This window comes from Larimichthys crocea, chromosome XXII (genome assembly GCF_000972845.2).
Source record: "Larimichthys crocea isolate SSNF chromosome XXII, L_crocea_2.0, whole genome shotgun sequence".
In the NCBI taxonomy this organism is placed as follows: domain Eukaryota; kingdom Metazoa; phylum Chordata; class Actinopteri; family Sciaenidae; genus Larimichthys; species Larimichthys crocea.
In genome coordinates, this window is record NC_040032.1 from 6979412 (window position 1) to 6996430 (window position 17019).

At 41.7% G+C, this 17019-nt stretch overlaps 2 protein-coding genes across 3 annotated transcripts; one reads left to right on the forward strand and one right to left on the reverse strand.

The window, feature by feature from the left end:
* Window positions 1-1541: 1541 nt before the first annotated feature.
* On the forward strand, window positions 1542-8310 carry rab38b (RAB38b, member of RAS oncogene family). The gene is made up of 3 exons (XM_027273244.1): window positions 1542-1911; window positions 3364-3641; window positions 5025-8310. Exons 1-3 carry the CDS (start codon window positions 1683-1685, stop codon window positions 5172-5174), a joined length of 657 nt encoding a protein of 218 aa, XP_027129045.1. The 5' UTR covers window positions 1542-1682; the 3' UTR covers window positions 5175-8310.
* Window positions 8311-10332: 2022 nt separating this feature from the next.
* bach1b (BTB and CNC homology 1, basic leucine zipper transcription factor 1 b) lies at window positions 10333-16557 on the reverse strand. Of its 2 annotated transcripts, none has more exons than XM_027273242.1 (5): window positions 16345-16557; window positions 15979-16227; window positions 13722-15182; window positions 12646-12852; window positions 10333-12537 (listed from the first exon to the last, which is right to left on the reverse strand). In XM_027273242.1, exons 2-5 carry the CDS (start codon window positions 16216-16218, stop codon window positions 12202-12204), a joined length of 2244 nt encoding a protein of 747 aa, XP_027129043.1. In that variant the 5' UTR covers window positions 16219-16227; window positions 16345-16557; the 3' UTR covers window positions 10333-12201. The 2 variants fall into 2 exon arrangements, with proteins under 2 accessions (XP_027129043.1, XP_027129042.1); XM_027273241.1 differs by having other exon boundaries at window positions 16336-16556.
* Window positions 16558-17019: the final 462 nt, after the last annotated feature.

Sequence of the window (17019 nt, forward strand, 5' to 3'; positions counted from 1 at the left end):
TGTGTTTCTATAAATGGGCTCACATGTGAGCCTATGTAGATTCTAAATCTTTCAGGCATTATGAGGAGGATGTTGTTTTTTTTTACAATATTTTATGTCATTTTGACTATGTTGTTTCTTATGCTTGATATATTCAATGAATATTCCTTTTTCTAATTCCCTTTTTTGTATCTGCGTTGCATCTGTGGGTGTGTATCGATGATTGGATTCACGGGATAGCAGATGTAACTGACAGATGTTCATGTGTGTGGAGCTAGCTTGTGCTTTTTTCTGTATGTTTACACAGCGGGAATGTGTTCATTGTTTTTTGAAATGTGCAGTATTTTCTACTGGTTCTCAGTTTTAAAATCATAGACAGTTGTCATATTTGCATGCTGGTTTGTGCCAACTGGAATTCTGCAGGTGCGTACTACTTCTTTATGCCAATAAGTGACTGACATAATCTACAGAAGACATTTGTCTTGGTCTTATCTGTTCATCTGTCTTTCAGATAGAATGAATTTACTATTTAGAGTTGTGCTGCATTAAAGGTTTCCATCCAAAAACAGAAATCTTTCATTGCACTTGCAGGGATGAAACTATCTCACTATGAAAAATGAAAAGGAGAAAACTGGAAGAAAAAAGTCTCAAAGTGACAAATGACATAATTGTGTATCACACATGTCTTTACTTTTAGAATAAGTGGTTTCTTTTTGGTGGATAACTCACATTCCTATGACACACTTTTATAAGCTGGGTGTTTATCATCTTTTAAAGGAGTCACGTTTCCTTTTGAATGCTCAGACTTGGTGCAGTTATTTTTAACACTTCCTGACTCCATGTAACTTGTGAACCTTTTTCTAAATAAGAAGATAATTGTGTCAAATCACAGTGCGATAATTAATAAACCTAATAGGAAATAGGGTTTCTAGGGCACTCTTTATTAAATAACATTTGATGTCATTTCCTACCTCATAATTTGTAGTCCAAGATTCAAGGCTTAGTGAAATTAATATTCACAAGGTGGTGGGCAAAGTTTATTCATAGTTAGAGTGTAATAGCTTTCATGAGCCCAGGGAGAGAGCAAAGACCTCAGGGGGCCATCTCATTGTTTATCCTTGAAATGTGATGGTGGTATATGCTGTTACATAGTCGACACTGTCTGATATAAATGCACATTATAGCTTATTACCTAGGTGTGTTGATAAATGTGAATCAGATACAGATTTGTACATATTTTGTACAAATGTATCTCAATAACCAGATGGAAAACACTCTATCTTACTATTTTTACAGTGTGAGAAGTTTTTACATTAACATAAATAACTGATATTACAACTTAATTTGCATTATAACTTGTGATAGCCCTTTCAGATACAGCGCAACAACGGCAGCACTGCGCTCTGTCACACATTATCTCCAATGGCTCGCCGCGGCGCATAATGCGCGGCACACAGCACCGCCGGTGCGCTAAACTCTGGCCAGCAGCGAGCATGCCGCAAAATCGCATTGTGTCTGAAAGGGGGCCGTGACGAAGCGAGGTCACAAGTGCCCGAGCGCAGCGCCTGAGCAGATCACACACTTCCCCACAGAGAGGGCGGTTCCTAAACCCAGTACGAAGAGGGAGACACACACGGGATCAGGGGCACAAACCCTCACTCAGCAGCACCGAGCCAAAGTTGCTGAAAGCTGCTGCGTCTGGAATGACCAATCACTCATCACACTCCAACGGCATGCAGGGCCTGCGGAAGGAGCACCTGTACAAGGTGCTGGTTATCGGGGACCTGGGGGTCGGGAAGACGTCCATCATCAGGCGCTACGTCCACCAGACCTACTCCACTAACTACAGGGCCACCATCGGAGTGGACTTCGCCCTGAAGGTGTTAAACTGGGACTCTGAGACTGTCCGGCTTCAGCTGTGGGACATTGCAGGTGGGACAGTGAAGGGAGCTGATTATATTTTTGTTTTCTTGATTTATCATCTACTACTACAACAACAGAAAGTCAAAGTAAACCATCTGGGTCTAATGTAGTTTATTAGTTTATTATATTAAATTGAAGGTATTTTCTGCCAAAAGAAGGAACACTTTCATACTTTAAATGAAAAAAGTCCAAATATTTCTTTGTCATAGTTCCTGAATTACTGATGGTTTGGAGAGATAAGATGTTTCTTCAGACTTACCAAGAAGCATGACTGTTATCGCTTATGAAACATTCATATCTCAAAGATTCACTGTCACCGCAGGAAGCTGCTATCAGACACAAAGACACACACACACACACACACAAACACACAGAGTGTTGCTTAGTAAAGACCAGCACACTGTCAATCTGTCACTCATTCAAGGTATGATTGTGCATCATGTGATTGTGCCCATGTGAGGGAGATTTCAAGGCCAGTCACAGGAGTGTCATTGTAGCCTAAATAAAAACATCATTACTCAGTCACTCACACACACACACACACACACACACACGCTTTAAGTGGTTCATTTGGATTTAAATTTGATTGTAGGTCACAGCTGCTCATCTACCTGCTTGAAACTTAAGAGTACAGATCATGTGTGGACTGAGAAATCCTGCTTTGGAGTGATAAATTTAACATGTTGTACTTTGAAGCTTTTAAATCGCCGCTTAATGAATGACAGCGTGTCGAGTAACGTCCATGTGTGTGTCTGTCCGTCACACGGATGCAGTGATGTAACTCCTTCGCACATTTTTCTGTACAAAAGGGGAAGTTCTGAAATGGAAGCATTTTGTCCTTGTCTAGGAAAGCCAAAAGTGGATTCTCACGCATTAATATTTATCAACAATGTAAACTTTTCTGCTGAGAGGGCATGCTATGTAAAACAAGCAGGATGCATACGCCTACACGCTTAGTTTTGAAGCAATACACTCATATTAGATAGCAGAACACACACCACTGGGGAATGGCATGTTGACAGCGGCTCCTCAAGCACCTCATTTTCATTCCAGAATAGATAGATAGATAGATAGATAGATAGATAGATAGATAGATAGATATACAATTCACTTATATTATCACAGATATATTGTATGGTCATAGTCTGGGTCAAAGTTTATTTTCATAACAGGTCGGGGCAAATTACAGGTTTAATTTAAGTAGGCCTATTATCTGCAGGAACAAGCAGTCGCATTGAGCATCTGGTTAAGTGCAACGTGACAGTAAGTCCACAGGAATGTGCTGTTTCACGGGAATGCAGGCACTGCTAACTGCAATCCTAATGCCCGCTGCATGAGTTGTTTTAGCAAGAAATGCAGGAAAACAATGAGAATCTCTCATCAGGCTGATGGCTGGGAACCACAATGTTGCCACGGTTATGAAGGTATATGTGTGTGTGTGTGTGTGTGTGTTCCTTACAGGTCAGGAACGTTTTGGAAACATGACACGAGTGTACTACCGTGAAGCCATGGGAGCCTTCATCGTGTTCGATGTGTCACGTCACACGACCTTCGAGGCCGTCATAAAGTGGAAAGAGGACCTGGACTCTAAACTGATGCTGGCTGATGGACAGAGCATCGCTACTGTGCTGCTGGCTAACAAGTGTGACCAGGGCATGGAGATGGCCAATAACGGCGTCAAAATGGACCAGTTCTGCAAGGACCACGGCTTCATCGGTTGGTTTCAGACCTCTGCTAAGGTGAGACCAGAGCGTGGTTGAGGTATTCTTGTTGGCTTGAAATGTATTCCTGGAAGATTTTTAGTCAAATATGTTTTGGTTTGGGTTTTTTTTGGCCATTTTGGGAAAGAGAGTTAGATGAGAAGATCAATCACACTTTAATATCTCAGCTAGTAGTAGAAGCCTCTACTGTAGTGCAAACATACTTTCTTGTTTGTAGACTAGTGACCAACTGGCAAATACCTTTTACTGTAGATGCATTGAGTATGGACATAGAGTATAGTGTGACATTATTGTATTTCTAGTAAAGCTTAGTGATCTTTAAAGGTGTTGGTAGGTGGATTTAATGTCTTTGGACAGGTCAGCTGTTTCCCCCAGTTTGCCATCTTTATGCTAAACTAGCTAATGTAGCTTCATATTGAACAGACTGATAGGACAGTGAGATCCATCATCTCATGTAACTCTCAGCAAGAATGCAAATTCGAGCATTTCCCAAAATGTTTGCTCTAATCATCAGCATGACAATGAATGGTTCAGAGTGTAGCCCATTTGCAGAGAGTGGCTGATCGTCTCCCACTCAGGTCACTTCAGTCAGTGAAAAACATCCCCACAGAGCCACCTGGAATTTCATATCCTCGTGGAAAGTGGCCCTGTGAGATAAATTTACAGAGCAGGGTCAGGACAAGTTATTGAAGTTAAAAATACCGTAAAAATCCAAATTTTCTTCCAATCAAAGAAAAGTTAGTCAATCTAAAAAGCTATTTGAGCTCATCACATGTTTTGTGTCTGCTCAGTCACACATTGTGATGATCATGAGGCTGCAAAATGGTTTAAATCTTCAACAAACTTTTTTTTTAACATTAAAATGAAAGATGTCACGTTCTTCTCACGGCAGTCGAATTACATGGAAATAAGAAAAAGCTTGGTAGTTTGTGCATCGGATAGTTTCCAATAGTTTTTTATGATATGCTCTGAAACGGAGATCTTGACTAGGATTTAAAACACAGTTATAAAATAATAATAGGAAATAAGATGATCCAATAACTGTGCAGCACTAACACATAGCTATAAATTCTACAAAAGTTGTCTTCATTCACACATCCTCTGTTGACACTCATGTGTTGCAGCAGCATAAGTGTGCTGCTATTCTGGTGGCACCAAGACTCAACATTCTGAAAGGTGAACGGTTCCACAGTGCACGTTCAGCTCAGAGGGGTCAGAGGTTGGTTTGGCAAACAAACATACTACATCCTCCTTTAAGTAGCAGCAAAACATGTTTACAGCATTCGTATGAACTACACACATTGTGTTGTTCACATGGAGGTACTCACATTTTGAACGTGAAACATAAAAGTTCAAGCTAATCCCAGAGCCATACATAACTGCGGTTTCTCTCCACTTTAGGACAATCTCAACATCAGCGAAGCTGCAAACTTCCTGGTCAAGCACATCATGGCCACAGAGAATGACATCCTGAAAAGCGTGGTACCGGACACCATCTCACCTCAGCTCGACTCCAAAAGACAAATGAGCTGCTCTGGCTGCTTCAAATAATGAAGCGACGGAACGATGGTAGGACCGAACAGAACGGAGACACAGTAGGACAAAGAGGGACGGGTGCACGGCACGGCCTTCCTAAGCCTTACTGGTGTTACGGTTTGGCTTCTTCAGCACCAAACCAGAGCTAGCCTGTTGAATGTTTGTGATCTCAGTGCTCAATTACAAGCAAACCAGAGCTCGCAAACTAAAATCACATGGACTCAGGAGTTGCACATTTATTTAACAGAGTTTTGGTAACGAGCCTTACTGTGAGTTCCCTGCAGACAAACAAGTATACCGCCCTTGTTCATGCTCTTTGGCATCATTATTTCAGATAGCAAACTGCCAACAGTCACCTTTTGTGTCAAGATTATATCCTCTTCTGATAACATCTGACTCGGAAAAGGACACTCCAGCATATGATTGTGTTGCTGTTCTCCAACTATTTACCTTCATACTTCCACACACACACTTGGTGACAAAAACAGTGTGGGATACATGCAGGCTTCCTTTACTGTTAAGTCTGCCAGAGCCAAAGAAAGCAGTATTGATCACTTTCAGTGGATCACACACTTGTATTGTGTAATTATGTGATTTTGCACATGCATTGCTTTTTTTTTATTATTATGATTTTAATTTATTTATAGGAAGCTTTTTGTAATGTTTGATTGTAATGCTGGTTTATGTATTATGTTATTCTGCTCTAAATATTTACCTACAACTGACTATTGTGTAAGCCTTATTTAATCAGGCCATTTAAGCAACGATGTATATTCACAGCAAAAACTTGGTCGAGGTGAGACGTTGCTAAGAAAAGAAGTGTTATACAGGGAACACTAGAGACAGGTTGAAAAGTAAATGAAGAAAATAGAAAATGCAAAACATATGTGGATACATATAAATAAAAGTTAAAAAACAATCAAACATTTTTGCGATTTAGCACCCCCCAGTGTTCTACTACTGTGGTAAATATCTTCAGCTGTACACATGTATTTGTTGTGATTACATGACTTATGATCAAAAACAAGCCACACACCAAACAAGTGCAACAACACAAGACATACAGTAGCAGCCAGTTAATATTACTGACAAGTCCAACAATAAGAAGCCCAGCTCTGCGTCTGTCTTTAAGCCTGTTATGTCACCAAGCTCTCACCAACCACTAAACTTAGCTTCTTCTGTCTTCTTCTAATGTCTTTTTCGGTCTCTTCACCTCTGCTATTATGTCAATAGATGTTGATGTGTCCAGCTACATTGCCCACTTGCCCAGCTCCAGTTCTGGCATGACACCAGCAGCATTCTCCTGCAACCCTCCTCTTTCTGGTGGTCCAAAACGATTGTGGTCCAAACACTAACACACACCCCTCGTGCTAACAAACTGAGCTAACGTTAGTTCAGAACAGTTTACTGTTCATTAGGAAACTCTGTAAATCACAGAGAGTTGAGCAGCTGGAGGACATCAGAGGAAAAAGCAGAAAACGTTTTCTCCATAAAATATGATTCACCAAAATCAGTCAAATAGTTGGTGGTGTGTGACTTTGTGCCATAAAGTGTGATATACTTTGGAGTTAGGAGTCAGGCATACAAACACCAGGCACCATTCACCTGATTACAAGTCAGTGTGGCATCAACATGACAGTCTTTTCATAAACAGTCTTTATTGCCCTGTGTGCTGTTCCACAGCAGTAGTTCAGGTATAAGTGATGAAAGGCGTGACACCCCTCCCTCCCACTGTCTTGGAGGTAGCCCTGTCCAATCTCTGACATGGGAGGGTTGTCTGCTGATGGAGCTGACCTGGGCCCTCGGGCTACAAAAGCTGGCTCATGTGCTTCCTACTGTCTCTCCCTTCCTACAGCTCACACACACTTTACGTCACTTTCCTTTGTTTTGCACTCTCGAGACCTCCACAGCACAATGGTTGCATTGCTCAGACACACTCCATTGTTTATTTGTGCTATCCTTAGTTTCAATAAATGACTCTTTTCCATTCCCTGAGCCGATTTGTGACAAAAGGCTTGTCAGACGTTTGCTTGTTAATTGAAGAGAGGGCGGTCATCCTTCTGTCTGAAGTTTGCTCTCATCACTACTACTAATGTTTGGCTGCAACATCTGAACACGGTGCTTTCTGCTTTTTCTTTTTGGTTGTCAGGATTGGCAAGAATGTTTGTGCGTTTATTTCTTCATCAGAGGGAGAATTGTGTTGATCTGTCTGGATGTAAACTGGACATTCTCACGAGTTGACATGCCAGAGCCGAACCCTCTGTATCCATGGTAACTAGATCAAGTCTTTTTTTATGGGTATCCTCTAATGTCTCTGTGAAGCTATTTCTCGCTGTGCTCACAACCATACAGACACAAACGCACACGCGCATACACGCACGTACACGCCGTTTTTTTTTCCACCCTACATGTCCTTGTTGCTTTTTTTACCTCGTCTTTTCTCCTCTCCCACTCCACTCCAGCCTCCATTATTGTTCCTCATCCTTAAAAAAAAACCCTGGTGCTCTCTCAACACAGCTACATGTTTTTTTTCTTTTCTTTTATATGTCCACTGCCACATATCTCTGATTCACATACAGTGTGTACAGCACATTATATAAACCGTGCACGGGCTCGACTGCACGCCCACAGATGCAGCACTTTTATTGGTCGCCCAACATGCTGACTCTGATTGCATTGTGTGAAGTTGTCCTGACCCTGCACCTCTGTTTTACTTGATAGTAGTGTCTTTTGTAAAAAAAAGGCAAGGTAGTTAAACTCACTTCAAAGTCCCTGATTATACAATGTGCCAAAGTGGGATAAAATCATAAAGTTGCATGGCCTGTTCCCATTGACACACATACAGTAGTGTACAAGCGTATATTGACATGCATATGTCACATTGTTTCTTTGGGTTGCTGTTAATCAGCAGTGCTTCAACAGTGTTTGTAAGCATGTTAACAACAGCGTCATGTGCTATTGTGTGACTTCTTGGTGACACAGCACCATGCACATTAGGGACTTATAGACGTCAACATGAAATTACAATTTCATAGTGCTATGAGGATGTTGATGACATCACGCATGGTGTCACACTGTAGATGTTAGAACTGATTTGAACTCAGCACAACACACATTCAGGCACACACACACGCACACACACACACACACACACACACACACAAATGAGGAAAAAAAATAAATGAACTCATCTCACACATGTTCCCGATTTTGTTTTTCACTCATTTAACCTTTTACCTGGAACAAACTATTTTATAGCCTTCAAGCTTCACAAATCACTGTAAGAGACAGTGAATCAGCTTCCAAATGTTATTGGTTTATACTGAGAAATGTGTGTGTGTGTGTGTGTGTGTGTGTGTGTGTGTGTGTGTGTGTGTGTGTGTGTGAGTCCTAAGGCTGATCCAGGACTTTCAGGTTCTCATTAGGGAGCCACATGACCATGTGGATTATTCTCTGCCTGAGGGATTAGATTTGGTCGTCTGCTCTTGGCTCACATTAAGACATCACCACCCATCAAAACAACGCATCAAATCATCCGATACAAGAAGACGTCGTATAACCACTTTGGAGGGAGTTTGTCATCTGAAATTCATCAAGCAGCATCTGAAAGATATAAATCATTTGTACATGGTCTAAGACACTCAGATCATTCCCGGCTTTAGCAATGTTCTTCAGCTTGATGAAGTTGTGAGGGGTGGTATTTACATTTCAGGAGACGTAATTGAAAATGAAACAATAGAATTAAACTGCATTCTGGTGGAAAATTCTCCAAAGTTTTGGTCTGTTAACTCTTCCTATGACAACAGCTGGCACAGATCTAACTATTCATTACTGAGATTATGAGCTCAACATATTGTGTTCGCTGTAGTTCTCAGGCTCTGCCAGAGAACCACCTACTGAAAACACCCACATATACTCTCAGAGAGAAAGAGAGAGAGAGAGAGAGAGAGAGAGAGAGAGGGAGGGTGGGTGGGGGGGCTGATCAGTTAGTAAGAAAATGAGATGGAAGAAAAGCGGTGCTTCAATCTTGCAGCAACAAAAGGTTACAGACAGCTCACGAAGGAGCGCATGCAGGTAAACAGAAGCAGGAACATCAAGTGGGTCACTCTCAACCTCCTTTGAAATATTTCCCAGACGGTATTCACACAGATTATAACTGATAACTGTCTGTTAAATCAGAACACATTCAGCCAGTTTAATCACACGCAGACTCAACAGAGTCTTTGGAAAGTTACATAATTCAGCAACAAGAACTCAAGATGACAGAGGAGACTTGATCTGATTTGATCAAGCTTCTTTCGCCCTGCTCTCGCCGTCAGTGATTGCTCATGTGGTGCCATCTGTTGTCAAATTAGGAGCATGGCAGGCGTTTTATAATATTCCCTTTAGCTTGAAAATTTATAAGTAAAGGTATGGATGACTGACTGACTGGAAACAACCTTTTTTTATTATTATTATTTCTGTTGCCATTAATTTACTAACTTCTCCTTTATTTTGAATTACAGATATAGAACTTGTGGTCAAATAAGGTGACGTATCACCAGCACTGACTCATACAAGATGTCTCATTTCTACAGAAAAACCACATAGACACACACACACACACACACAAATTTCTCTCTCTCACAGACACACACACAAGTGCAGCCACTTGAGAATAACTGGATTTGAAACCTAACGACTGTGTGTGAACACCAACACATGCCTTCCAAAGAAAATGACCTCCTCCATTAGGGTGACTTTCTCCTCTATAAGCCCTGAGACCTGAGACTCTCTCAGTTCCCACTCCCCCATGCCAAAATCTATTAGGCTAAGTAGATCTTCCTTTAATTCTGTCTTTACGATGATGGCACGAAGAGCCGGTGAGAATGACTGAATGATTAATGTGATTTACCGACCTTAGTATAGTTTTATTACGCCATGTTTGCTCACATAAAAGAAAATTAAGAGTTGAAACATCAGTGTCTGCTAATTAAAATAGCCTCTGGAGAGAGGGAGAACAAGGAGTGAGGAGGGAGTGAGAAGAAAGAGAAAGTGGGAAAGTAAATTAAAACAGAGAGGAGTAGGAGAGAGTGACTCAGATTCAGGAGGGAGGAACATGAAAGACTTAAGTGCGGCATTAAATCATTAATATATCTGTCCAGGTTGAAAGATGAGTCCTCTGAAGACCTCGTGAGCTCCACAATTTATCACTCACACTGAACACTGGCAGATTTTACATCTCATTAACCTTACTGATGGTTTTTCAATAATACTACTACAATCATCTTTATATGTTGAGAAAGATTTACTGTTTTGTTTCACTTTTACTTAAAAAAAATCAACAAGCATCCATTTGGACATTGTCATCGAAAGATACAGTGAATTTTGTGCACTGAAAATAAAGGAAGGCGGTAGAAAAGCAGTTTGTGCAGCACACGGTAGAAATCTATACAGCTCTATTAACATACACTGTCACTAGAGGGCAATATAAGCACCAGTGTTACCATGCTGTCCTTTTTACTCACTGTGCCGTCTGAAGTCAGAAAAACATTCTTGTGTCACTAACCATCACTAAAAATACATTGTGGTTACTCAGCATCAAAACCTGATTTATAAATGTGTAATTACAGCATTATTCATTTCATAGTTTACACATATCGTTTTAAGAACAGCTGCACCGTGGTGATTATCATGAGTCAAAAAATAAATCCATGCACATATCAATAAATAGATGCACATATTATACAGTGAAACTTAATCGTGAGGAATGAGGAGTCGCAAATATCAACTATAAGCAGGAGAAAACAGGTTAAAGGTGAGAGCTACAGAAAAATGGAGTAATGAATGGGATGAACAGAGCAAATAGAAATAATGGTGCTGTTCATACAGGAGACACAAAACATAGACATAACTCTGCTTGTACTGCATTCTGTAATGAGACACTGCTACACTGTTCACCTGACCCTTGACAGTAATTTAGATAAGGGTGTTCAAGATAATCAGGTTGTGAGTAACACGTTATTATTCCAATGCGATAAAAAAAATAAAAAATCCAATGCCTGCCACAACGCAGGACAGGACACATAAAGTGGGACTTGTTTCCATTCCACAGTTTGAAGCAGCTATAAGTGCTCTTTGTTCACGTACAAAAGCTTAACTAATGTGCGTTAATGTGCCGTCTCTTTGGACAGCACTTGAAACAAATTTGTGAGGTCTGCTTTAGTGATTCAAGGCAAAGCTCTGAGAGGTGTGTGCAGTCTAGAAGAGCTGTGTCACAGTGGTCAGGCAACCACAATGACTGAGCCTGAAATATGACAGCCAGACATACCATCAGAAGGTAAACATGGCACACTGTGTCAAGTCTATTTGTTGAGTTGTCTGTCTCCTTTGGCCCAAAATGCTGTTTTGTGTTGCACTCTACATGGAGAGGGCTGAACCAACACTGTCTGCAAGAGGTATTGTATGCTGCATTTTCCTGAGGAAGCTTAGTTAATTAAACTTATTAAACTGTATCGAAAAATGTTTTCTTCAAAAAACAAATAAAAACAACAAAAACAGTTCATATATACATAAGAATAAAACATGTGTATGTGTGTCCTGAGGTACCATGAAAGACGTTACAAGACCTTTGTTCCTTTGATTTATGATTAAAGTTGTGATTGTCTCAGTGCTCAAATCCTTCTCAACAGCAGCCTGGATGCATTGATTTATAATAGGGTACCTTTAACCTTTAACCAGAAACAAACTGTGATAAGTCATTTGCAAAGCTGGAAGCATTCGCTACAGAAGGTCATCAAAGACTGGTTCTGGACACCTGGAATGTGTTTGTGACCTCTCAACATAAGAAAAAAAGGAGCAGGAGTTAATTGAAACATGTGCTGATTAGAGCCTTCTCTTACCTATCTAAATGTAGTATCATACTATGATAGTAACACAAGTATGCAGCTGCTTTATTCTGCAACCTGCACTCAATGCTCAGTCTGTGGTAATGTCGTTGGATACAGGATGAATCCCATGGGTACAAAAAGCTACAGCATGTGTGCTGGATGTGCATCCAAAGTCAATGTTGACTGTCTCCTGTCACTGTATTCCCACTGGAGCTGGACGAGCCCTCATCGGAGGCCATATGTTCATCGAGGCCCACAGAACAGGCCGAGAGCGAAGCCCGGAGATGTGGTGGGAACCCGGGATGCGATAGGAGTGCGTCTATGTGAGGAAAGAAGGAGGACAGAGGGCAGTCTGGGGAGGTGTATTTGGCTAACACCTGGAGCTGCTCTGGTTGCAGGTTGGCTTCGTTGCAGACCCTCTGGCATAAGGCAGAGACACTGTGACATGTTCTCAACTTCATCTGGCTCAGCTGGCCCTTCTCCATGAGCAGTTTCTCCCTCTCTGTTTTCTGCAACACACACAAGCATCACACACACAGTCTGATTAACGCGTCTGTAAATAAGAGGAGGCATTTAAAAGAAATTAAAAAGAGAAAAACTTGTTTTTGTTATTTTACCAGCTTATTGATTTCACACTGTAGATTGTATATGCAGTCCAGTTTCCTCTTGCGGCATCGCTGAGCTGCGAGTCGGTTTTTGCTGCGTCGCCTCATGTCATGGACAAACTCCAGCTGTTCACGTGTAAAGACCTGTTGCTTCAGCAGTTGCTGGAAGTCATTTCTGCTCAGATCCACAATCCAGTCTACAGAGAATGGCAACTGCACCTGAGCACACCCGGACAGGGAAACAGTTAGACACAGTTACGCTGTAGTTGAAATGGTGGCAGTACCTGATAGAAACTAGCCTAGATTGATGGAAATGTATGTTGTATGTTGTATAAATGTTGAATAAGAGAGGCTGAAAGCATTCAGATAACCTGCAGTGAGTGAAACTAGTCTTAGGACATCATTCAATTCATGGAAAAAGAAAAAAATGAAATGTAATGTACAGTAATGTAATGATCAAAAACACATGTGCAGCATGTTTTATATGGACAAATGGAAGTGAAGTGAGGCAAAAGTCAAATGCATATCGAGTTCAAACAGTCAGTTATATTTTTACCAAGCTGTTGATTATTAACTCAAGCGAGGAGTTAACTTTTCAAAGCAGAGGTGGGTTTACACTGGGTTATTGCTGCTGCCAGTGTGTGACAGGAAGTGCACACACACCAGTTTACAGGAACAGTTGTAATCTTAAGTTGTGTTTTTATCTTGTGTAAATAAAATCACTCTTAGTCCGCTGACATGACTGTAGACTGCTCACAGACGGGAAGTTCCTCAAACCTGTTATTTGTGTCGCCTGTTGTCATTGGTAACTCAACAGGCTGAGCTGTTAGTTTCTGCTGAACTGGACTCTGAACTAATTAGCAAGGCAAATGCACAGGGTCAAACCACATGCACACACACATCATCTCTACTTGTACCTGTACCTGTACCTTCTTATCTAAAACCAATATAGTGCAGTAAGGTGCAGAAAGAGTTTGCTGACGCATGTTGACACACAGTAACTTCCGCACAGGGTGAACCTCATAGGAGGCAGCAGGACAGAAGTAAAGGAGAATGGAGCAGAGTCTTAGCAGACTTGAATAACTCACCTGTCTGGCCCTCTCTCTCGTGTAGGACTCGCTGTCTCCTTCTGTTTCTGCCTCTGAGTCTCCATCCTCCCCAGAGTTGAGGGACGACACACCTGACTGAGATGCCACCTCGCATTCAGACAGCTCTGTTCCCTTCCATAAACATTTTCTTTGGTCCAGGTCCTGTAAGAAGGGACAGCCAGTGCTTGTGGAAGTGAGGTTGATGTTGAAGTTCAGCCAGTCTGAAGATGTGCTTTGCGCCTGTTTGCTCCCAGCATCAGACGAACTTCCCGCATCGGGGTCCTGGAAACTCAGCTGAGACAAGCTTGAATCAGACCCCAGCCCCTGGGCTAAGTGCTCGGCCACCTCCCTTTCCTTGGTGCTCCTTTCGCTGGCTTTCTCCCCCTCCGTGCTGGCTGTTTTTCCTCCTTTGGCTCTTTCTAGCCAGCCAGAATATTTGTCTTCTTCTGCCTTTTTCCACTCAGTTTCTACCAGTTCCTCTGATTTTTGACCAGTTAAAACTGGAGCTATTACACCCGAGTCCCTTGTTTTCTTATCCTCTGTAAAGTCCATGACAAAGCTCTCATGCCCTATTGACCCCATGATTGCAGGGCCCTCACTAGAGGTCTTTTGGGGGCAATGGTACAACATTAACCCTGATGACCTCTCACCCAGCCCCGAGGAGACTAGCTTGACATTGAATCTGTCTGGCTGGTGTCTGGCTGATGTCTGGCTGATGTCTTCCCCGATAGCCATATCACTTTCCCTCTCACTCCATTTTCCGAGCTTTTCATTTTTTTCCTCTTTAACCATATCAATGGCAGCCTCTGTTTTCTTGTCACGTGTATCAGTTTTCCATGGCTCATCAGCCCCTTCTTTGCTCTGTCTGGTGGGACTTGAGTTTGAACTTCCAGGGAATTCAGTTTCATTCTTACTGTTGGCACTACTGGAGGGCGGTGAGCAGGAGAGATCACAGTCATCCCTGATGGCTGTTACTGGATTGTTCAGTCTTTTCTCTTCCTTTCCGCATGCCAGCTGCCTTCGATACTTTGGACACTGCATGAAATAGTCATTTGTCGCTTCAGCTACAGGTGTAAGGGTGCCTGCATTGTTCTGACTTCCTATTTTGCTGTTCACTGATTTGTTGCAGAGCCAAACCACTTCCTGCTGAGATGGTGAATCAGCAACTGGTTTTACTGGGTCTTTCTCATCCAACATTACATTGTCAGAGATTATAGTACTGTCTTCCTTTGATAATTGCGTCTTGCATTTCTTCTTACAACAGGTTTTTCTTGGAAAAGGGCTAGAGCCTTTGGTGCTGGAAAAGAACTTAGGGAGGAGGAAATCAAAACATGCCTCGTCTAAGTCTCTGAAACCAAGAATGGAAGCTGAGTTGCGTATGTCTAAGACATCGTCTTTCCCAAAGTGAAGTTTGGATGTGTAGGCAAACTTCAGCAGGGGTTCAAAGGCGGCAGCTGTCACCTGTGTAAGAGGACAAATGACACATATGAACACTTTCTATCCTCTAGTTTATTCTAAAGGCTGCTAGATAATCTTGCACACAAAACAACAGAAATAATCTGACTACAAATGTTTAGCGACATACATTCCAGGATAGTAGGACTGTGCTGGCTCAGCAGCAAATAACATGTGACCAAAGAAACCAGTTTCTGTGGCTGTTGCCGTTTGAGTTGAAGAAGTTTAGTTATCAGCTGGTTTCATTTCAGGAATCTTGTTAGAGTAAATGAAATGTTTAAAGGAAACACAGCACTTGTAGAATAACAGAACATTTTTTAATAAAGGGTAATTAAAATAGCTTTATTAGCATGGCTAAAAGTGACCTTTCTTTTAATTTAATTGGATTTTTTCTCTAACTTCAGCCCTGCTCTTGAAGCCTTCCCAATTGGAATTATATTTAGTTCTGCTTGGATGTCTCTACTGGATGCAGAGTGGAAACCACTAAGACCTACAAACATTTTAATCTTGATAAGTAGTAAGAGTGATGCAGTACATTTAGTTATTACACTGCCATTCAAACTGCACTTACAAATTGTTGTTTCTGAGGTGACAGGTCCTGATTTTAGACTAAATTGCATTTGAAAAAAAGAAAAGAAATTTCAAACAGTCAGCCTATTTACTGTAAACACTTGATGAGGAAATGAACCTCCTCGTTTTTCTCACTTCACTTTTACACACTGTTGTGTTGTGAGGCGGCCTGGCTCGTGTTGTGTGTGTCTACTCTGTGCCTCTCAACTGGCATCATGAGGTGACATCTCACCTCTTGTGGCAGAGTAATGACCGCTCCATGCTGTGTGAGGGAGGAGATCCTCTGGGTGAAGTACTCGCTGCAAGAAGCCAGCACTGAGCGGTGGGCTCTGAAACTCTGACCTTCCACCACCACCGTGATATCACACAACGTGTCCCGGCGGCGCTGCTCATCCAGCCAGTGCAGCACATGGGAGGAATGTACTGTAGACTCAAATGTAAACACAGACGACCGAGGGGCAGACATGGCCATCAGGGACACCTATATGTCCAAACACACACACACACACACACTTATAGTTTTCCCCTTTAAAAGATATTTAAAAAGTCATACATTAAAATGACAAAATAACAACAAAAACATGCCTACCTCACAGACCTGACTATCCAAGTTTCTTAGAGTGTGAAACAAAGTTCCAGCAGTAGAGCCCACATGGTTATTTCTAAATGGAATGCTGTCCAACCGGGCTACGTCTCCCAGAAAGCCTTATCTCAACTCAGCTCCAAACTAAAAACTGTGCTTGACTCAGTCATATGGCCTGTGTTTGAGTATGTGAGAGGGAGGGAGAGATAGAGGGAGAGAGAGTGTGTATGTGTGTGTGTGTGTGTATGTGTGTGTGTCGCAACAACTCTGGGCGTAACAGAGCAAGCGCTGACTCATGCACTCCTGCTGATATAGGATGAGCAAGCAGTTTTCCCGTCCACACCAATCCCACCCTTGGATTTGTCTGGTAAAGTAACAGGCGTCCCTTTTTTTTCCCCCCCACAGCAAATCCTTTTATAGATTTACCCTGAACACAATTTCAGAGATTAAGGTGGAGGTTGGGAATATAAATTCAGTGTTTAAGCAGCATATTGTCTACAGTCTGCGTCTGTTTGATTTAGAGTTGTCTGGACTTACTCAACTAATTGTAGGCCCAGTGCTTCTTGTGTAAAAACAACAAATAAAACTGACTGGTTGCAAGGAGGCAGAGGCTATTATGTTTATCTAAAGGTGAATATTTCCTCATATCTAATGATGTCGTTATGTTTTTTTTCTAGATAGCAGGATACC